At 42.5% G+C, this 19,591-nt stretch overlaps 1 protein-coding gene across 2 annotated transcripts in view; it reads right to left on the bottom strand.

The window, feature by feature from the left end:
- Positions 1–16,332, bottom strand: part of CTTN (cortactin) — a 28,835-nt gene extending 12,503 nt beyond the window's left edge. Inside the window, exons 1-10 of one of the 2 annotated variants that reach the window (XM_081835199.1) lie at positions 16,199–16,332; positions 12,575–12,658; positions 11,906–11,979; positions 9,291–9,420; positions 6,104–6,214; positions 5,846–5,900; positions 5,307–5,417; positions 4,274–4,384; positions 2,974–3,084; positions 1,134–1,244 (exon numbers count right to left, since the gene is read on the bottom strand). In XM_081835199.1, coding sequence (XP_081691325.1) covers positions 1,134–1,244; positions 2,974–3,084; positions 4,274–4,384; positions 5,307–5,417; positions 5,846–5,900; positions 6,104–6,214; positions 9,291–9,420; positions 11,906–11,979; positions 12,575–12,658 — 898 coding nt within the window. In that variant the 5' untranslated portion in view covers positions 16,199–16,332. The remainder of the gene's footprint in view (positions 1–1,133; positions 1,245–2,973; positions 3,085–4,273; positions 4,385–5,306; positions 5,418–5,845; positions 5,901–6,103; positions 6,215–9,290; positions 9,421–11,905; positions 11,980–12,574; positions 12,659–16,198) is intronic. The other variant, XM_081835200.1, reaches the window with a different exon arrangement.
- Positions 16,333–19,591: the final 3,259 nt, after the last annotated feature.

The following is a 19,591-nucleotide window of genomic DNA, read 5'->3' on the forward strand; positions in this document are numbered from 1 at the left end:
ATTTATTTATTTATCTATCCACCCAAAACACTGGAACCAAATCACCTTTGCCTAACGTTTCAATGAAGACATTATTTCACATGTTTTATATTGAACTGATACACTGCATGAAGTGGTGATCACTAAAAACAAAATCTCAAACCTTCTAACAGCCAAATCAGGGCATATTTTATATTGGATGGATGGTGCATGACTTTAACATTGCAACATATGGAAACTACTGTACTAGTTCTAGAAAATGAATTGCACATGGGTTTTCCTTTGAAGAAAGAGGCAAGGGGGCTCGCTCGCTCGCTCTCTCTCTATATATACAGTGGTACCTCTGGTTACGTACTTAATTCGTTCCAGAGGTCTGTTCTTAACCTGAAGCACCACTTTAGCTAATGGGGCCTCCCGCTGCTTCCGTGCCACCGCCACACAATTTCTGTTCTCATCCTGAAGCAAAGTTCTTAACCCGAGGTACAATTTCTGGGTTAGCGGAGTCTGTAGCCTGAAGGGTATGTAACCTGAAGCGTATGTAACCTGAGGTACCACTGTATATTTCTATGTAATGTTGGCTAGGTTGATTTCACAGCACATGGAGAAAAGAAGATAATCTCATAGTGGTGCCTGTTATGCTATTTCACCCATTGCATTTAAAGAAAAAGATATTGATGTCTGCATTTTTAAGCAGTATTATCAATTTCAGCATAAACCTAAAATGTTGGCTTCTTGTTATGACGGAAGCCATAACAAGGACGTGTTGTTCACAAGTGGGTATCACTTGTGACATTTCCTGAACAGAAGCAACCTTGCTATGGCAAAGACTCAGGCTCTGTAGGCCAGAATCAAGAACCACACAAGGCATGGAAGAGGTCCACTCCTTATATATCATAGAGTCCACACTCAAGCAATACTATTGCAGACGACTGACCTGATGCGCACTTGCCAAAAATCATAATAATGAAGAATGGCTGCCATTAGCTTTAAAACATTCAACTAAAGATTGCAGCGATGTATTGGGATGATATGATTCAGAGAGAAAGAAATGTTGCCATGAAACTGCCCGAGGGAGGTGCAGGGCTTTTAAAGAGAGCAACTTAAGTCTGTGGTAGAAATGGCTGCACTGGGTAAGTTACAACTAGAAACTATGCCTTGTTGCGATTCGTGCTTCGCTAGTTTCTCCTTGTAGTCAAACCCCACAGCTGAGGAGTCCTGCCTCTCTGTTTGAACACCGAATTTCCCTCCGAAACCACTCTTATAGTCTGAGAAATCCAGGTTATATCACGAGGAAAAAGAAGCAAGAGGAGAGAAGGAGAAGGACAGGAGGAAGAGAAACATATTTAGATACAACATGGACGAACCAAAAAACAAACACTATTAAAAAGCCCCCATTTTTAAAAAATAAAGTATTAATTTATTACCTGCCCTTAACCCTAAGGTACCAGGGCAGGTTGCAACAATTAAAACACAATGTTAAAAAACAGATTAAAACAACTTACAATCACAAAAAATAAAAAAATCACAAAAGTAAGGTGGGTCCTAAAAATATGCATCTCAAGTATCACAGAAGCTAAATAAAGAAGTTGCCAGACACCTCTATTGGGATGGAGAACCACAGCTTAGGGGCTGCCAGAGAGAATTTTCTTTCCTGGGCCACCCCCTCCCCATAGCATCTGAGGGTAGTGGAACAAACAAGAGTGCCCCCCTCTACCAATCTTAGAGCTCAAGGGGGTCCAGTAGGGAAGGAGCTGGTCTTTCAGGTATCTAGAGGCTGAGTCATTTAGGTCTTTAAACACTAATATGAGTATCTTGGAGCCAGAAACAAAATGGTAACCAGTACAGCTGTTTTAAAACAGGAGTTATGTGCTATCTAAATGGAGCCAGAGCCAGTAATCTGGCCACTGTATTTTCGACCAATTTAAGTTTCTGAGTTGTCTTCAAGGGCAGCCCCATTTAGAGCACATTGCAATAATCCAATCTGGAAGTTACCAATCGTGGAGTATAATGGCCAGGTCATTTTTTGCCCCAAAGGGACTGAGGCTGATGAACCAGCAGGATCTGAAAAAGGCACTTCTAGCTTCTAAGCTTGCCTGAGCCGCCAGTAACAAACAGTGCTGAATCCAGGAACAGACCTGCTCCTCCCAGGGGAGTGTAACCCCACCCAGGACAGGCCATCTCCTCACTTCCTGGGTGTAAGGACTCAGAACACATAACGCCTCTGTCTTTCCAAGATTCAGTCCATCACCGTCTCCAAGCAATTGCCTCTCCCAACTCAGGTGGTACAAAGAGAGAAAGGTAGGCGCCATCTGCATATTGATGGTACGTCAAATCTCCGCACGACAGCTCCCAGTGGATTCATATAGAGGTCAAATAGCATGGGGGACAAGATGAAACTCTGCAGGACACCACACGATGACTCCCATGGCGTTGAACAGTAGCCTCCCATAACTACTTTCAGGAACACATCATGCAATTCAGAACCAAAATACACATTGAGAAATCTTATGGTTTCAAGACTGTTTTACTTCAGATTGCAGCTGGGAGAAATCACAGCTTGGAATGCCACACGTTTGAAAGCCCATGCCAAAAATCCCCTGCATATACACAGCAATCACACCAAGGAGAAGAATGTGCTAAATCTTTCTCTGATATACCCATCTTTTCAAAAGCAGAACGCATTTTTCACAAGGGAAAGCATTCAGGCATACTACTATTTCCCTCTCCACCTCACAATATACAAGTGAAATGGTGCAAACCCATGTAATATTTTTGAACATGTAATTTGAAGAATATTTTCACAAGTTTCCCAGTTCCATCAGCCTCAGCCAATGGTTAAGGATGCTGTAGTTTAAAATCTGGATCTGCTAGAGATCATGTGATGCATATATCTTCCTTCTATGTGAACACAACAACAGTATAGTATACAGTACAGTATACAGGATGGTAATCACTGTACCCCTTTATATGTACAGCCAAGAAATATGTATATACCTTTCTGAGATTCGTGCAGTTGTACTTTTTCCTGGTGATCCCAGCCAAGGGCACATTTGTCCTGTCTGTCCGTCTGCACCCCAAACTTTCCACCAAAACCTTTTGTATAATCTAGATAGATAAAATAACACAAGGTGTTACTGAGATAATGTTTTTGTCCTGGGGGAGGTTTAAAGTGAATTTATATATTTAAGAGAGAGTAGCTAGAGGTCTTCTTTCCCTTGCCAACTCAATGTACGAGTAGGATTTTTTTAAAATGGTGGGAAAATATTAGTACACAAAGCTGCAGTCATAAGGACTCATTAAACTGAGATGAATTAAACTACATGTTTAGGACATTTATTTTGCAATTTCTACTCTGCTACTTGGTTCCACAGTGCCTTGAGAATGCTACTGTATAGAACTCAGCAAATATTCACTATAGTCCAATTTACACAAAACAGAAATGCACAAGAAGAAATACTGCTAATCTTATGAGGTGCAAACTTAAGAGGCTGCTGTTTATACCAAACAAAAAACAAACAAAAAATAGTAGCGTTTTGCCACATCAGCAGTTACTAATTCTATCATCCAGATTTCCTGCTGGATGCAATAAATTGTCTGAGCCAAGGTATTCACAGGATATATTTGTGTTTTTTTTATATTTTTAAGTTATGAACCACCTTGAGATCTACGGATGAAGGGCAATATATAAATTTAATAAATAAACAAATAATCATAGGTAGCTAGTCATGTTAATGATTGTTCTATACTGCTTTTAATAGTTGTTACACTTCTAAACTGTACATATCTATATATTACAGAGGTACTGTATTTATAGACATATATAAATACTTGTACAAATAAGATTATTTAGATGATTTATTGAAATGATTGATATACCACCGTTTGCACAAGCCACAGGTTTACAGTAAAGAAAACAAATCAAAATCCGTAACATCCATAAACACAACACAATCCTTATGAAGGAACTTGTGTGCTGTGAAGTTAGTTCTGAACTTTAATACAACTGTGTATTCTCACACAGGCCTTCCTTAAGTAATCAACTTTAGCTTTATTTATGTCATAGGCGTCAGCTGCAGTGGGATTTTTTTTATTTGATTCTAAGGAAAGGAAGGATATAAAAGTAACAAAATAAACAAAACAAAAAGACAGAATAAAGAGAAAGGGAAGAGGAATTTTTTACTTCTAAAAGTTGAAGGCTTCCATTTATGCAGGGATACTGAAGTATACTAAAAGGCTCAGACTTAAAGAAGACCAATCCAAAACAATTTCATGGAATAAAATTTAAAATAAAAACCTTTCTGTGATTCATGTTTTTCAGTTTTGCCCTGGTATTCAAAGCCAACAGCACTTTTGTCCACTTTCTCCTTGTCCACGCCATATTTACCACCAAAACCTTTGGAATAATCTGGAGATGGGAGGGGGGGGGGAATAAAAAAATCATCATAGCAGTGCAAACTAAGACACTAAATTCTTTCTATTGATAGCTCTTTGGCTAGCAGTGGTCAGTTCACACGTTCTCCTGCTCATTACTCCAACTGAGTATTCAAGTGCTGACTTGCATGTGTGAAAGAGCCATCACTAACCAACCACCATAGAGGACACTTTCACATCACAAGACATCGAGTTAATCCGTATTTTTCAAAAAAAAAATGGAGAAGGAAAAGAGGAGTGGTTTTTTATTCCCTGAGAAACGACCTTCTGAAGAACAAATGCTTGCAGTAGCTTCTCACTGCCTCCTGCAAAAACTGAACAGAAACAGAAAGAGACTGGTTTCTTCCACAGAGAATAAAAGTACATAATTCCTCTCATGGTTTTGCAGAAAGGAGCAGCAGCAGCAAAAACAAAAATATGCAAACAAAAGCCTAACTACCTCTTATCCCTGGCAAACACCCCCCACCCCCCATACCAGAGAATTGGGAATAAGAGGTCATTTTCCACAAACAAGCAAATAAGGGTTTGTTGGTTGGTTGATTTTTTTGGAAACCCATTACCAAGCTTTTGAAAAGAGACACTTTTTCTTGGTTTTCCACCACTGCAGCCGGAACTCAGAATTTAGAATCTGCAGGTATTAAGATTTTCTATGAAATCTACTAGATAAGCTTCTCACCTCCTCTAACGACAACTCTGGATTGAAGAGAACTCCTGTGTTAGCTAAACCGTGAGAATTCTCAAACACAAAAGGAATGTTATTTGTTGAGTTGATGCTATAAAAATGAGTTGCTGTCCTATTTTTTAAAGAGGGGAATTTTTTTTTTTACAAATTTACCATCATAGCACAAGCTCCTGAAATTTAAAAAAATGCACAGAATATAATGTAAGTAATAAACCTTTCTGCGATTCATGCTTCTCTGTTTTCCCTTGGTAGTCAAATCCCAATGCGCTCTTGTCTACCCTGTCAGCCTGTACTCCATATTTCCCGCCAAATCCACTTGAGTAGTCTGAAAAACAAGCACATTGAAATAATGTCAGAAACTGCATGGATGCCAGTTGAACAATTCTGAAGATGATGCTAATTAGTGGCACCTCCTTCAATAATTACCTCCCTGCCACCCTTATAACTATGAAAAGAGTAGTTTGAAGCATGCTAAAGAGTAAATATTTGGCATTTATGCAATAGTCACAGTTACAGTAACTTTACTGAAGAATATCTGATATGTTAGGGTTAAGGCCTAGACTGTATACCGCCACGCTCTTCATATGATTTTGACGTGTGAAGGAAATGAATGCCTTAATAAGGCTTCCATCTGAGTGGCTATTCAGTTAGGAATAGTTAGGAATAGACTCAATACTTAGGTACTAAACACAAATGATATTCTGTAGAAAGTCTCTTGTAACAAAAGATCCTCTTGTTTAAAGGGTCCTTTACCTTTCTGAGAAGCATGTTTCTCGGTTTTCCCCTGGTATTCAAATCCCACAGCAGACTGCAGAAATAAAAAAAATGAAAATTATTTGAATAAAAATAAAATAAAAATAAAAAGTATTACAAGAGTATTCTAAATGAAGAAGCACCCCCAAATGACACTTACATGTGAACCATCTTAATACAGCCACATCAACACCTACACTATAAAAATGTAGGAGGCAGCTATCAAACGCATTTCTAGAAATACAGGAAGTCGTTTACCTGGTCAACCCTATCGACTTGCACACCAAACTTCCCACCAAAACCTTTCACCGAGTCCACCTGGGAACAGTGCTGAGAAAGCTTAGACTGATATTCATGACCAACAGCTGACTAGAAGAACAAGAAAAGACACATTTTATATAAACATATGCACCAATTAACTTCCACCTAGAGGAAGGAAAAACCTATTCATTCAACACGAAATTGAACAAGTACTATGGTTACTGGGTCCTCCCTGTGGAAACTGAAGTTTGTATAAGCCAAATGACATCAGAAAGCTAAGGGCGTCAATGAACAATTAAGAGCGCTTTTAAGATTATTCAAACAAGTTAAACCACGGCTGCTCTGTATTTCTAAGAAAACACGTAACTTTAAAGGTTCAACCTTGGTTGCCTTTTCTACTTAAATTGTACAAGACAAGCAAAGATTGCAGTCTTGTCTCCATGTATATTGGAGGATGGGGGACCTTTTTGGCCAGATCTTTATCTCCCCCATGCCAGAAAGCCACCTCTGACAGGTGGATGGGACCAGCTACTTGTCAGTCATCTGTTGTCATACTGAACTAGATGGAACTGAACTCCCTGTGGATCAGGTGATGAAGTTGGTGGTTCAGTCCTGCTTTGTGCAGCTTCATCTCTACCTGCTTCACACCTGACATCACATATGACATCAGGTGAGCCGGGTTTCAGAGAAACAGCCTCCTGGGCCAGTTGCAGGAAGCTGGTGGGCCAAGTCTGGCTTCTGGCCTGGAGGTCCCCATCCAAGATATATATGAACACGATCTCTTCAGCTGATATAATGGTAAAAATCCAGCTTTCTTGTTATTTTTACTTTTCCAAATAAGGTTTAAATTTCATGTTCAAAATGTATTTATAGGTGCAAAGGTTCTTGAGCAAGTCACTGACAGGGAGTTATTTGTTCATTTCATGGACTGGACTGTTATAGGATGTGTGATCTTTGTTGCATATTTTGTTGTTTCTTCAACTTGGTAAATTGCCTTGTGTACAGCAATATAGAAAGGCGGTATACAAATTAAAAGTGAACGGGGGGCGGGGATTCCATTACCTCAGCTTATAGGAGTCAGTACTTCCATTTACCAAAATATATGCAGACTCAATTGTAAATAGCAAAGGGGGGAAAGCCAATGCACTAGGAGTATCATGGTCTGGAGATGGAAGAAGGCCACAGGAAAGGGATAGCCCTTAACTACTACAAACTTCATTTTGAACTATCCTTGTGTGAATGTGGCCCACTTGGTATCTATGAGAAATCAAGCATTTAGTGTGGCTACCCCATCAGTGTGGAATGCCCTCCTGATGGAATTCCACCAAGCATCTCTGCTTCTTATTTTTTTAGATGTCTTTCAAAGACTTACTTATGTCAATAGGTTGTTTCAGCTGGATAAGTTTTATGTGATCGGTCAGATTCTTATGACGGTTTCTGTTCTTTGATGCTTACCGTGACTGTATATGTGCTTTACACTACTTTTTCTATACAAGTCGTCAGTATATTAAATATTGTTACAAAGAAAAAGTATAGATAAAATAAAGGCTGCCATTACTGCGTCGGCAGTTATGGCAGCTATTTTACCAGAAAGCATCTTCCAACTGCAAGAGAATTCAGCTAAAATTGTGCCTTCAGTGTGCACTATGTTCTGTTGTGCTGCTATCCTACAGGAAGCCACCAGACACTCTCTTGCTTTCCCAAAGTCTCTATCAAGCATTAACAACTTCCTCCACATTTGGTCTCCACATTTGTCTTCCTGCAGAGCAGGAGAGATGCTAAGCATGTGCCTTATCAAACAGGAGCTTTTCTAGCGCACAGTTTGCCATTTCTGAGTTTCAAAATAAAATAATAACAGAGTTTTCAGCATGGGAGGAGGTACAACAGGTTTCTATTCCAAACTGCAATGACCAGAAACAAAATCTATTGGGACTGTGGGATAAACAATTTAATGACTGTACTAGGTTTGCATAAGTCAACCTGCAGATCAGATTTAAAAAGAGAGACTTCTAGTAAAATCATAGCCTCTTTCATCAGCTGAGGTAGTTTCAACTTGACCCAAGACCTAGTTCCTCAAATCCTGTGTTCAGAATTAAGATACTTGGGGATTTTCCTCTTCATCATCTGTCTGCTGAGGTAAGAGCTTGTGGTTGCTGCAACCCACACTCAGATTTACTAACCACAATTCTCCTTCATGAATTGTAAGGATCAGAGGCCATTTACCGCATGCCACAGTGCAGGCCTAGAGTATTGCAGTGTGTATATTCCACCTGGCACCACACTGACTCATCAAGCACGGAGGCAACATATCTCTTAGCAAATCTGGCCAATAGCTTTCTGCAATTCTTATTTTAGACTCCTACTACCTCTATGCCTCAATCAATAATAACTTTTTTTCTTTTAAAGCCAAGAATCCTCAGCATTCTCGATCAATTTCAGTTGTCATTCTAGCCCATTTGAGCACAGAAATGGTCTTGGTTTGCCCTCTGAGATCACCTTTCCCAGAAGGCAGTCATGAGGGTTTCAATCCTGTGGGTTCTCTTAAACCTCTCAGTGGCTTTCAAGTCTGTCAGCAGTATTACCCTTCTGTCATTTCAGCACCAGGCAGGAGGTTTTATTTTTATTTATTTATAATTCAATTTAGCTTCATATTCTTAATATGACTTCCCCACCACCACTGGTCTTTATACTCTTAAGTGTTTTGTTATTGAATTTGTTTTAGTTCTTGTCGCAGGATGTCCTGAGAACTCTGTTATTGGGCAGTGATAGTGAGGGTCTGTAGAGAGAGGGAGAAGATGTCAAAGGCTTGATTCATGAATGGAAGAGAAGTCAGCATGAATGTCAATTATGTATGTGAGGTAGACATTTCCTCAATTTAGAAAGTGTACTGGAAATATTAAGCACCTTCCCAGGAGCAGGACATGACACAAGGTACTTTCACTTCCCTGCAATTAGAAAGCAAAACTGAGAGCTGGACGGATTGCCAAGTCAAGTCAGACCAACTTTTCCACTATCCCAAGATCCCTGTCAAAGGAATGCAACAATAGCACCAGACACCCAGAAGCAGAAAGAGGGACAGGACATTTGAGCATGAGGCAGGGTCCAAGAAAGCCTGACGAGGCCCCTGTTTGGCAAATCATGCCTATACACAGCACATCAGCCGTGCAAAATCTTCTACACTTACTTTGTCCATGCGGTCTTGTTCCACACCAAATTTTCCTCCATATCCATGGGAAGCTTTTGGTCCTGTTTGAAGTTCCTTCTCCTTGAGAGTCTGATGCTCTTGGGATACATTCTCCCTCAGCTTATGAATGCTTTTTGAGACAAAACCAATTAAAAACAAGAGAAATTGCAGTAAAAGATGCCACTTTGATCTAGCTCTCGCCTCCTGTGCCATTTTTTCCCTTAAAAACTACATCAACTCCTCCCATGATTAAATAAAAATGACTATTTGCATACCCGTTTCAGAATCCTTCTACATTATTCCCACCCCTCTGCACACACAAACCTTGCTGCTTTAAACAGAGGAAGAAACCTAGGGGAGGAGTTCAATGTTGTACTAAGGTTTCAGCTTGCCAAACAAAGCAATCCCTCCTCTCCTTCCTCCATGCACTGTTCTTGAGGTTCACCCAACCCTCCCAGAGCCAATATTGGGGAGCACATGGGGGGGTGGGGGCAGCCCTGTTGTGCAAAGAGAAGGCAGCTTCTGCTGATGGGACTCATTAGCTGAATCCTGCCTGAGAAGTCTGCAGTAAGGAAATTCAAATGCTAATACTACAGTGCATTACACATCCGAAATGCAAAATATTTCAGTGCTTTCACCATCCTGTCCAGATAGTTCATCAATCATCCAAGATTTTGCAGGGCAAAAATAGGATTTCTTGTGCTGACCAAAGTGCAAGAAGTCACAGGCTATACCCATCATATCATTTATCTCACACTGTGTGGAGCTGCCTTTAAACTATCTGTCCCACAAATTAATATTGTTATAATTTGGCTATTATTGGGGGAATATTTGAAAACTAATAAAAATTTACTTATGAAAAAAATTAAATTAACCTTCCCTAGTTTATTGCTACCTTCTTAGTAGCTCGTTTTTGCATCTTTTTTTCCACCTTGAATTCATCCTTCTTCACCATGGGTGACTAAAAATTAAGCACAGTACTCCTGATATGGCCCCAGTCACCTGTAATCCAAAGGGCCACCATTTTCTACTGCCCTACCAGAAGTGCTTGAATGTACCCTGTTTACAGCCCATGACATTGCTCAGAAAAGGGCCGTTCATCCGACACTGTTCCTCTTAACAATAAACATGCAGGTGCTGTCGCCCTGCCACCTTACCTGATAGTGCAGCCTGCGTTTTTGTACTTTTCCAGAGATGGAGCTACTTCAAGCATCAGTGTACAATGCCAGAAGCTATGCTGCTATTATGGCTCACCATGTTTCTAACATGCCTTTAGGAACAGGCAATTGTCGCAAAAATTTCCAAGCTATGTTTTGAAGCATACCATAGACCAAATGACCAGAGCTGAGTAGGAAAACTGGTTCCTCAACTGTATCACATGCTCAAGAAACATTTGTTTTCAATATTTAGAGCAGAAGGCCATTACAGTCGTACCTTGGTTTTCGAACAACTTAGTTCTCGAACATTTTGGCTCCTGAATGCTGCAAATGTGGAAATGAGTGTGCCAGTTTGGAAACTATTTTTGAAAGCTGAACATCCAAACAGGGCTTCCACGGCTTCCGATTGGCTGCAGTAGCTTTCTGCAGCCAATCAGAAGCCATGCTTTGGTTTCCAAACATTTTGGAAGTCGAATGGACTTCCGGAACGGATTCTGTACTGATGTCTTCATAACCTTCAGATTTCATTACAGCAATACTATCTACCTTTCAAAACTGATCATTAGGTTACCATTCAGATAGGTTACATACAGCTATGTTTTTCGCCAGCTGCAGACCCAGCCTTAGACTGAAGTTGAACTCTCACCAGAGAAATAAGAATGGCTGCAAAGCACAGGACTTAGGGCAGAAGAAAAAGAATTTTTGCCCTTCTATTTCTGAGACATTGTATGTAGCAATGAAGGTGGTAGCTGGAAGCAGTTTTTCACTTCCCTTTAGAACATATAAAAACATATGAGCCCTCACAGTGACAGCAGTGGGCTGGTGAGCATGCCATTCAATTAATATCTAAACCACAATTAAGAGATTAAGAGTGAGCTGTCTGATAACATGCTCATACCCCCACAGTCTCTCCCTAAAGCAAACTCCTTACCCAAAGTTAAAGGGCATTTCGACACCGATATTATCAGCAGCTAATGTTAACTACCTGTTTAGCCAAGGATTCTTGACCAGCTTCAAACTTTGGTTAAGAGCCCTGGGTTAAAAGATGAGGCCCATTACGTGCACACAGCCTCTGTTTGCTGTTTTTCCAGAGCAAGGCTCTTTTCAGGCTGAGGACTGCATTCCCTTCAGGGCAATATTTATGGTGGGTGGGGCCAGAGGCAAAAATGAGAGGAGCAACAGATAGGCATTTTAGCTTTGCACAGCAGGCTAGTTTCTATATATGCATACACTCCACCCTGCAAGAGACATGCTCAGTATTCACATTCTAGCCAGGCAAAAACACTTGAGGAAGGAAGGATGTGGCTGGGAAGAGACCCAAGGGCCAGATGGAGAGGGCTCAATGGCCATATTTGGTTCCCAGAGCCTAAGGTTCCCCACCTCTGCTCTAGAAATGGAATAACGTGCCAAAACTATCACCAGAATCACAGTTTTAAGACCATGAAAGAAGTGGCTTACTTGATGTGTTCTTGGTGACCAGATCCCTGCACAGTTTTAGCACCCCAGCGCTGTTCTTTTTCACTCACATCATTCTGTAAAGTACACAGGAAAGAGAAACAGGTTAAGCAGCAATTACAATTGAACCAGAGCGTTCAGAGGTGAAAGAGACTTTAAGGTCGGTAACGAAAGCAAATCCTACAATTGCATCCTCCCTGCCTCTTCCCATCTGTCACTGGTCATTTTGGCTAATTTCAATTTCATATCCTGCCCTCTTCCAACAAGTCCTTCAGCAGGAGAAACATCCAGCTGCTAAAAACCCCCAGTTAAATTCATTTATTTGTTGCGTACAAACATAAGCATGTCCCTCCCGATGACTCTCAGACTTTGACTTAAGATTCCACCTAAACATTAGGAAGAACTTCCTGACAGTAAGAGCTGTTCGACAGTGGAATTTGCTGCCAAGGAGTGTGGTGGAGTCTCCTTCTTTGGAGGTCTTTAAGCAGAGGCTTGACAACCATATGTCAGGAGTGCTCTGATGGTGTTTCCTGCTTGGCAGGGGGTTGGACTCGATGGCCCTTGTGGTCTCTTCCAACTCTATGATTCTATGACTTAGCAAGCCCTAAATTACTTGCTTTGCTCTGATTCTAACTAGCATGGCTAGCATTTAGAGAAAGTTTCTAACCATACCACAAAGTCAGGATCTGTTTCCCAGTCATCAGCACCATCATCTTGGCTGACACTGATGGTGTGGCCTGCACTTGCTTTCCACATCTGAAATTTCAGAAGAAACAGTGACATTAGAATAAAAAAGGTTTCATACTTGCAATACAAAATAATTCTGCAAGAATCACATTATTATTGCCAGGAAAAATATATAGATTCCACCCAATGAAAGGTTGGTTAATGGCTTTGCTATGGTTAGATACTGCCAACAACTGCAATTCTAAATGGGTGTACATTTAGCTAACCCCACATTGTTGCAAGCTGAATACTCTTGCCATTATTCCACAGCTAGGAATAGTTACTGGCACCATTTCAAAGGAAAAGGAGGAAATTCATTCCGGTAAGAGTCAACATGCATATGTTTGATTCATTCATTCATCTGAAACACATTGTGAACCAGCAACAGAAAGGGAGGCCTGTTCAGAGAAGGCATGACACAAGCTGAACTGTTTAGCCAGCTCACCTCTGCACACTTACTGCAATACAAGGTAGTTTTTGCTTCTACTATTATTTATTGCAATTATGGAAATGGGTGATTTTAAAGGTAGCTTCTCTTTATATAAATGAGTTTCAACTGGGATAAAAATGGCCATGGGCATTAATTAAAGACATGTGGACAATCTGGAGCAATTTCTTGCCTGCCCACACAGGCAGTTTGAAGACCACCCCAGTTCCATATAGCTCCTCTCCCCACAAAACATACCAGACCAAAAATAAGGCTGCAATGCTCTGTAAGTCACGCTGAATTCAGCCAGGCTCACTTTAGAGGAAGTGTGCTTGGGATTACATACAGTTATCAACATTCAGAGAGGATCAGAGGTACTGCACAACCGACAGTATTTCAGCCTCTCTTCTTTTGCAGACGCAAGAGATATTGAGTTTTCCTTTCCAGCTCTAACCTTTCTAGTTTTCCACTGAACATGGTTAGCAGCTCAGTGGCTTTAAATTTCCTATGCAATTTGCTGTTGTGGCCAATTTCTTTCAAACCAGGCTGGAGAGAAACGTTATCCATGAGTCATTGACTCACACAATTTCTGGAAAAGGGGTAAGGGGGTGTGGAATAGAGAACTCAGACAATCAGACACGCTGGCTACTTTGTTCTACTGATTCTTCAGCAGCCAGAGAGGAATATTATTACTGTATCATTATTATATTTGTACCCCACACATCTGACTGGGTTCCCCCAGCTACCCTGGGTGGATTCCAACATATCAAAACATAATAAAACATTTAAAAAATATCCAGACTGTAGTCAAGAAAGGAGGGTGGCATGCAGAGTGTATTTTATACAGCAGGAAAGTAAAAAGTGGTGTAGCAAGTCAACCCCAATTGCCTCAGAAGAATTTTTTCACATTAGCTACCAATCCTATAGGTCTGTGCTATAGAATATAAGGTTACTGCATTTGTGTACATATCCTCCCTAAGTGAGCAAAGAGCAGGCCTCAAAATAATACCTTAAATTAACCATTGTCAGTAAACTCCCTTTCATGGGTATTTGGAGTTTCTTGACTTGTATGCCACATTTCTGCAGGTATACTACATATACTGTATGTGCCATTTGGGTCAGAAAGTCAGATACATCCAGCATCTATTAATTTTAAGACTACAGGCTTCTCTGTGCCTTTAAAAACAGTCTGGCATGCAAATACTGAGCAAATGAAGCTTTTCATATCACTAGTTCAATATCAGGAAAACGGTTTGCCACCAACTAGTGTTAGGTAAAATATAAATACATTCTTGATCACTAAACCATGGTTTGGCCATCAGATAACATTTTGTCTGGACCCAACTTCTCATGTTGATTAGAAAAAGAGGAATGGGGGAATCTATGGTAAAACGAATGTTAGGCTCCCAACTCTCTCCAACCCCAGCCAGCATGACCAATGGTCAGGGTTGATAGAAACTGTAGCCCAGGAACATTTGGGGGTGGGGCACATACAGCCCTGCTCTAGGAAGTGCAATGAGGTAGGAAATAAAACAGAGTGGGACATAGACAATTAGATTCAATGCTGAAAAGGCAAAGCAATGACCACAACAGAAATAAACATCTTCAATCAGCACTCTTCACTGAAACACTGGATAGTCCAGTGATATGTGGACTTCAGAATGAATGAGTCCAACTTCTGTCTGCACCATGAGTAACATTTTGTGTGACTGACTGAATCACAGGCAATGAACTACCACAGAATTACAAGTCGTTTCCAAAGGACAGTATCTGGATCCAGCTGAACAGTGCTCTTATCTGGATTCCAAAAGCACACTGTCTCACAGGATGACAAGGGTAGGCCCAGCACACATCAACATCCGTAGGATGAATACAACATGCAGCTAGGCAGTAGTTTTCAGGCACATGATCTGCGGCAGTGCTCATGACCTGCTGCCTCCATAAACTACTGGCTCACGTGCCGTGGCCTTTCGGCAATTATAAACATGGAAATGCGTCTAACAAGCGCAAATAAGCATCTCCTCAATGCTCCAGGAAAATCAATGCGCATCTCCCTATTGCATTAATGGCTAAGAAGTGGGTGGGGGTGGGGTTCAATCACAGGACAAAGAGAAGGGCTATTAGCGTGGTGGCAGAGTGCCTATTTTGCACTCAGGTCTCCAGTTCCATCCCCAGCATCTCCAGGTAGCCTTGGAGAAACCTTGGAAGGCATGTAGCAATGCTGAGCTAGATGGACCATTGCTGGGTGGACCTGGCAGCTTCATATCCTAGAGACACTTACGGATTATTTTGATGTTCACCCTGCCAGAGTTCTTACCAGTTTTAAGCTTGCGGGGAGCAGCACCCCCAAGATGAAGCTGTCAAATAACTTCCTTCCCCCGAGATCCAACACCACACACAATGATATTCTCCTACTCCAGACAAGCCCATCCAGTTTTCGCATCCACATCCACTAGCCTGAATTGCAATCCATGCGCCCAGGAACATGCCAACTGCCCAGGGGGGCGGGCAGTCCTCTCTCCAGCACGATGCTGCCCCCACGAGCAGGCACGGGGCGCGGGCACGCCCGGCGAGCGGAAGAGCGAGCCGGGAAGGCGCTCCCCTCCCTTCGGGAATGAGCGTCCCAGACAAGGAAGCAAGAGCGGCTCTGCCCCCTTCGATCAGCTGCCTCCTCGCCACCGAAGAACAAAGGGCGATCAAAGCGAGGCAGCCCACCCAGCCAGCCACGGAGATGCCATGTGGCACCCCAGCCCCCACTTCCTCCCTCCCTCCCTCCCTATACGACTCTTCTCCTTCCTCCTCCCCTCACAAATCTCAATCTGGGCTGCTCCAGGTACGGGCCCCACCTTGCCGCGCCGATGCCCTAGTTAGATCCCCGGGATGGCCATGCTGCGCGTGGCGCAGAAATCAAAGCCAAGGCACCCCCTCCCCGCCCACTTGATTTTAATTTTTTTTTTAAAGCCCCCACGCCCGGCTGCACCTCCCGGTTCCAGCCAAGACCCGAGTCCCGCTACGAGCAAGCGGATCGCGGGCGGCAGGGACCCTCCCGGCTTGCGGATCTTGCTGCGCCGAGGAGCCTCCCCGTGGCTGGCGCCAAAGGCGAGCGGCGCGAGGGAGCACCTGGCCGGGCTCCTGCCACTTACTTTGTTCCCAGCCCACTTCCTGGCTGCCCAGGCGCCTTCCTCTCCCGATGCAGCGTCTCCTCGCTTTCCCCTGCTGGGGCTTCCTAACTCGGCTGGTGCTGCAATTTCCGCCTCTCCCAAGATCCCGTTTCCTGTTTTTCATCACAGCGCGTCATCAGGTGGGAGAGGACTAAAGCGAGCTGCCGGTGGTGGTTGGCACTCGGCTCCGGGCGGGCTTTGCAGCAAGTCTGCGGAAACGGGGGTAGCCTATATTGGAAGCTCACCGATGCGCCCCTCGCTTCCCCTATGCAAAAGCTCCCGGACCCTCTCTCTGCACCGCCTCTTTCTAACGCGCTTGTTCGGGTCCCTAGCCCGCTATGGGAGCATCGTTTCTTGTCAAAGCGTGCAATGGCTTTTGCCATTCAGAGGGTGGGAGTGGGGGAACCCAGGCGTTCAAGTCGGCCGGTGGGTGGGCGGGAAATTTTACTAGCAATTGGATCACAACGTCTACCCAAAAGCAAACCACGTCTCACTGATTTCAGTGAGGTTGGCTCCCAGCTAAAATGGGCATGGGGTTATTTAACAAAATTTGCATACCGCCACTAGTACAAAAGACCTCTAAACGGCTTACAGTAGATAGCCTAAAATAGTAATTAAAAAAAAATCATTAAAAACAAGTCACATAAAAAATTCAGCTTTAAAATAACATCTGTAATTTTAAAACAGTTGTACTTGTAATGCAGTTGTAATGTAACATGCATTAAAATTGCATGTTAAGATTACATGCCTGGGTAGCCTTGCTGGAACTAAAATAGTTTTTAGTAGGCGTGGAAAAACCATTTGGAGAATGCACCCGCCTAATGTCAATGAGAAGAGAATTCCAAAGTGTAGGTGCTGCAACACTGAAAGGTTGGCTTCTTGCAAGCGTGGAATGAACATTGTATTGTACTTGTAAAAGCGCTAGTCCCACAGACTGAAGTGGCCGACTGGAGACATATGAGGTGAGGTCCCCCCCCCCCTTTAAGAAAACTGGCCCCAAGTTGTTGAGAGCCATATACTAACAGTAACACATTGACCTTGACCTGGTAACATACCGGCAGCCACTGCAGATCTCTGAGGAAGATATGCTGAGAGGGTCTCACTCCTGTCAGCGATCCTGCTGCAGTTTCCAGGTCAAGCACAAAGGAAGTCCTGCATAGTAATCCAATACTGAAGTCATTAATGCCTGGACATTAACGTGCAACAAGCTATCCTGATTCTGTTGTTGCACCAGTCAAAGCAAACAGAAGCCACTCCTAGCCACTGAGGCCTCCAATCACAACCCCATCCAGGAACGGCAACTGGCCAATTTCTCAGACACAGGAAACCATTCACCCACAGCGCCTCCATCTTACTGGGATTCAAAGCTCAGTTTCTTTTTCCTCATCCAACCCACCACTGTGTCTGGGCACCAGTCCAGGTCCTGCACGGCCTCTCCTGATTGAGATGTTGTGGAGAAATAGAGCCGAGTATCACTAGCATACTGATGGCACTTTGCCCCCAAAATTACAGCCTCACATGACCGTTTGTGTAGGGTCATCACAAATGAGGAAGAAAGGAGCTGGAGGGATCCAGGGCTTCAGCAGAGGGAGGACAAAAGCATCAGTCTTTGACCTGGAATAACGGGTCACTTCCACTTTTCTGCCTCAGGTTGTTTCCCTTCTCCCCAGCCAAGCTCCTGTAGAAGAGGGAAGCACTCTAGCTTCTTTTGCCAGGCATGTGCATGGGAAGAATAGGTAAACAGAACACTCTTTTTACCATCTGCAAGTCCAAACTTCAGAGATCCATGCTTTAAAAATGGCATTTCTATAGCTTAAAAAAGTTGTCTATTGAACTCCAAATAATAGCAATGACGACTGTTGGAAACTCATGTTTGGGGCACAGAGCTGAGACTGACTGCTTAAAAACATGTATGTATGTATTGGAAACTGTTAAGGAACACTTTTCTACTCTTTGGAAACCTGCAACTTAAAAAAAAATGTTCTAGGATACAATTTTCTATAGACCTTTTTTGGGGGTAAATGAGAGATGTTACACAGTTGGGAAAGAAGAGCAATGACTCACAATACAGTTTAATGGTGGTAAAAATGTGAGGAAGAGTGTAGAAAAGCAACTTTATTCCATCTATGGAATTTATAGCTGAATGAAATTTGGAACATGACTGTTATATGCTAAAAAACAAATTTCTAAAAGCGTCTCTTAAAACTGTTGTGGCTGACCTCAACAAGATTTCAAAGTATTAGCACCATCGCTTGCTTCATCGCATTGCTTCAAAATGTGCAAATCTAGCCCTGCTCTCTCTGTGTGTCTATCATTTTGCTGAATAGGGCCCTGGACTTCTGCCCAGAGGGCATCACTGTTTCCAGGAAAGAATATTCTACAAAACTGAAGCAGAAAACTTTTCTTATGGCATGGGGAGAGAAGAGCCAGCCAGATCTCAAGTGATGGAAAGGCTCATACGGATCTAAGGGCTAAGCAATGTAATGCCCTCCAGATACTGTTGACAACAGCTCTCACCAGCCCTAGCCAACATGGGCAGTGGTCAGGGATGATGGGAATAGTTATCTGGAGGACACTTATGGACACTGGGCCTTGGGTCAACCTCCTGAAGACCCAAAAGCCAATCAGGGCTGGGGGGGAGTGTTGACCAATCACGAGGGAGTGGAGAGTTAAAGAAGAGAACCTGACATAAATGGTCAGATAGCGCTTAGGTGGATTTTAGGCTTTTAAAGGCTTGGCTGGGTGGTTAGGGTTTCACTAGGCTGGGCAACCCAGATTATTTCTCTGAAGGGAAGGAAAAGATTCTAGGAGGAATCTGAAAGTGTTTTACTGGCTGAGTAAATAACCATTCTTGGAACAATTAGTTTAATTAGAAACAGGTTTAAAGTAAAGCTTTAAGTAAAGTTCTTATTACTTCTGTAAAGTGATCTGACTGAAACAAAATGTTGTACCTTCCCAGAGTAATCACTGAGCTTTAACCCTCACTGAATGTGTATAAATAAAATTCCAGTCTTGTTTCCAACATGCCTCATTCATACTTTGATCTACTGATTGAGGGATAAGTGGCCTCAGGTTTTCCTTTATATAAAGAATCCTTGCTGCTGCATTAGTAAACACTACCATGTACAGAGAATCTCCTACCTCTCAATAATTATTGTCAGGAGGTGTTTTAAATTTTAAAGTGCCTCCAACCTGGTCATATTACCTTGCTCCCATTTTTACTGAGGGAGTTTGCCCCAGACACCACAATGACTACCCAAGGTCTAAGATACTGATACAGAATTAAAAGGGGAAACTGCTGGGAACATTAATCTTCCTCCTTTCCAGGGTTTGAGATACAAGTATGGAAGGAGAAGAAGCTGTAACTCCTTGCCT

Source organism: Podarcis erhardii (assembly GCF_964252035.2).
Source record: "Podarcis erhardii genome assembly, chromosome: 1".
Lineage (NCBI taxonomy): Eukaryota > Metazoa > Chordata > Lepidosauria > Squamata > Lacertidae > Podarcis > Podarcis erhardii.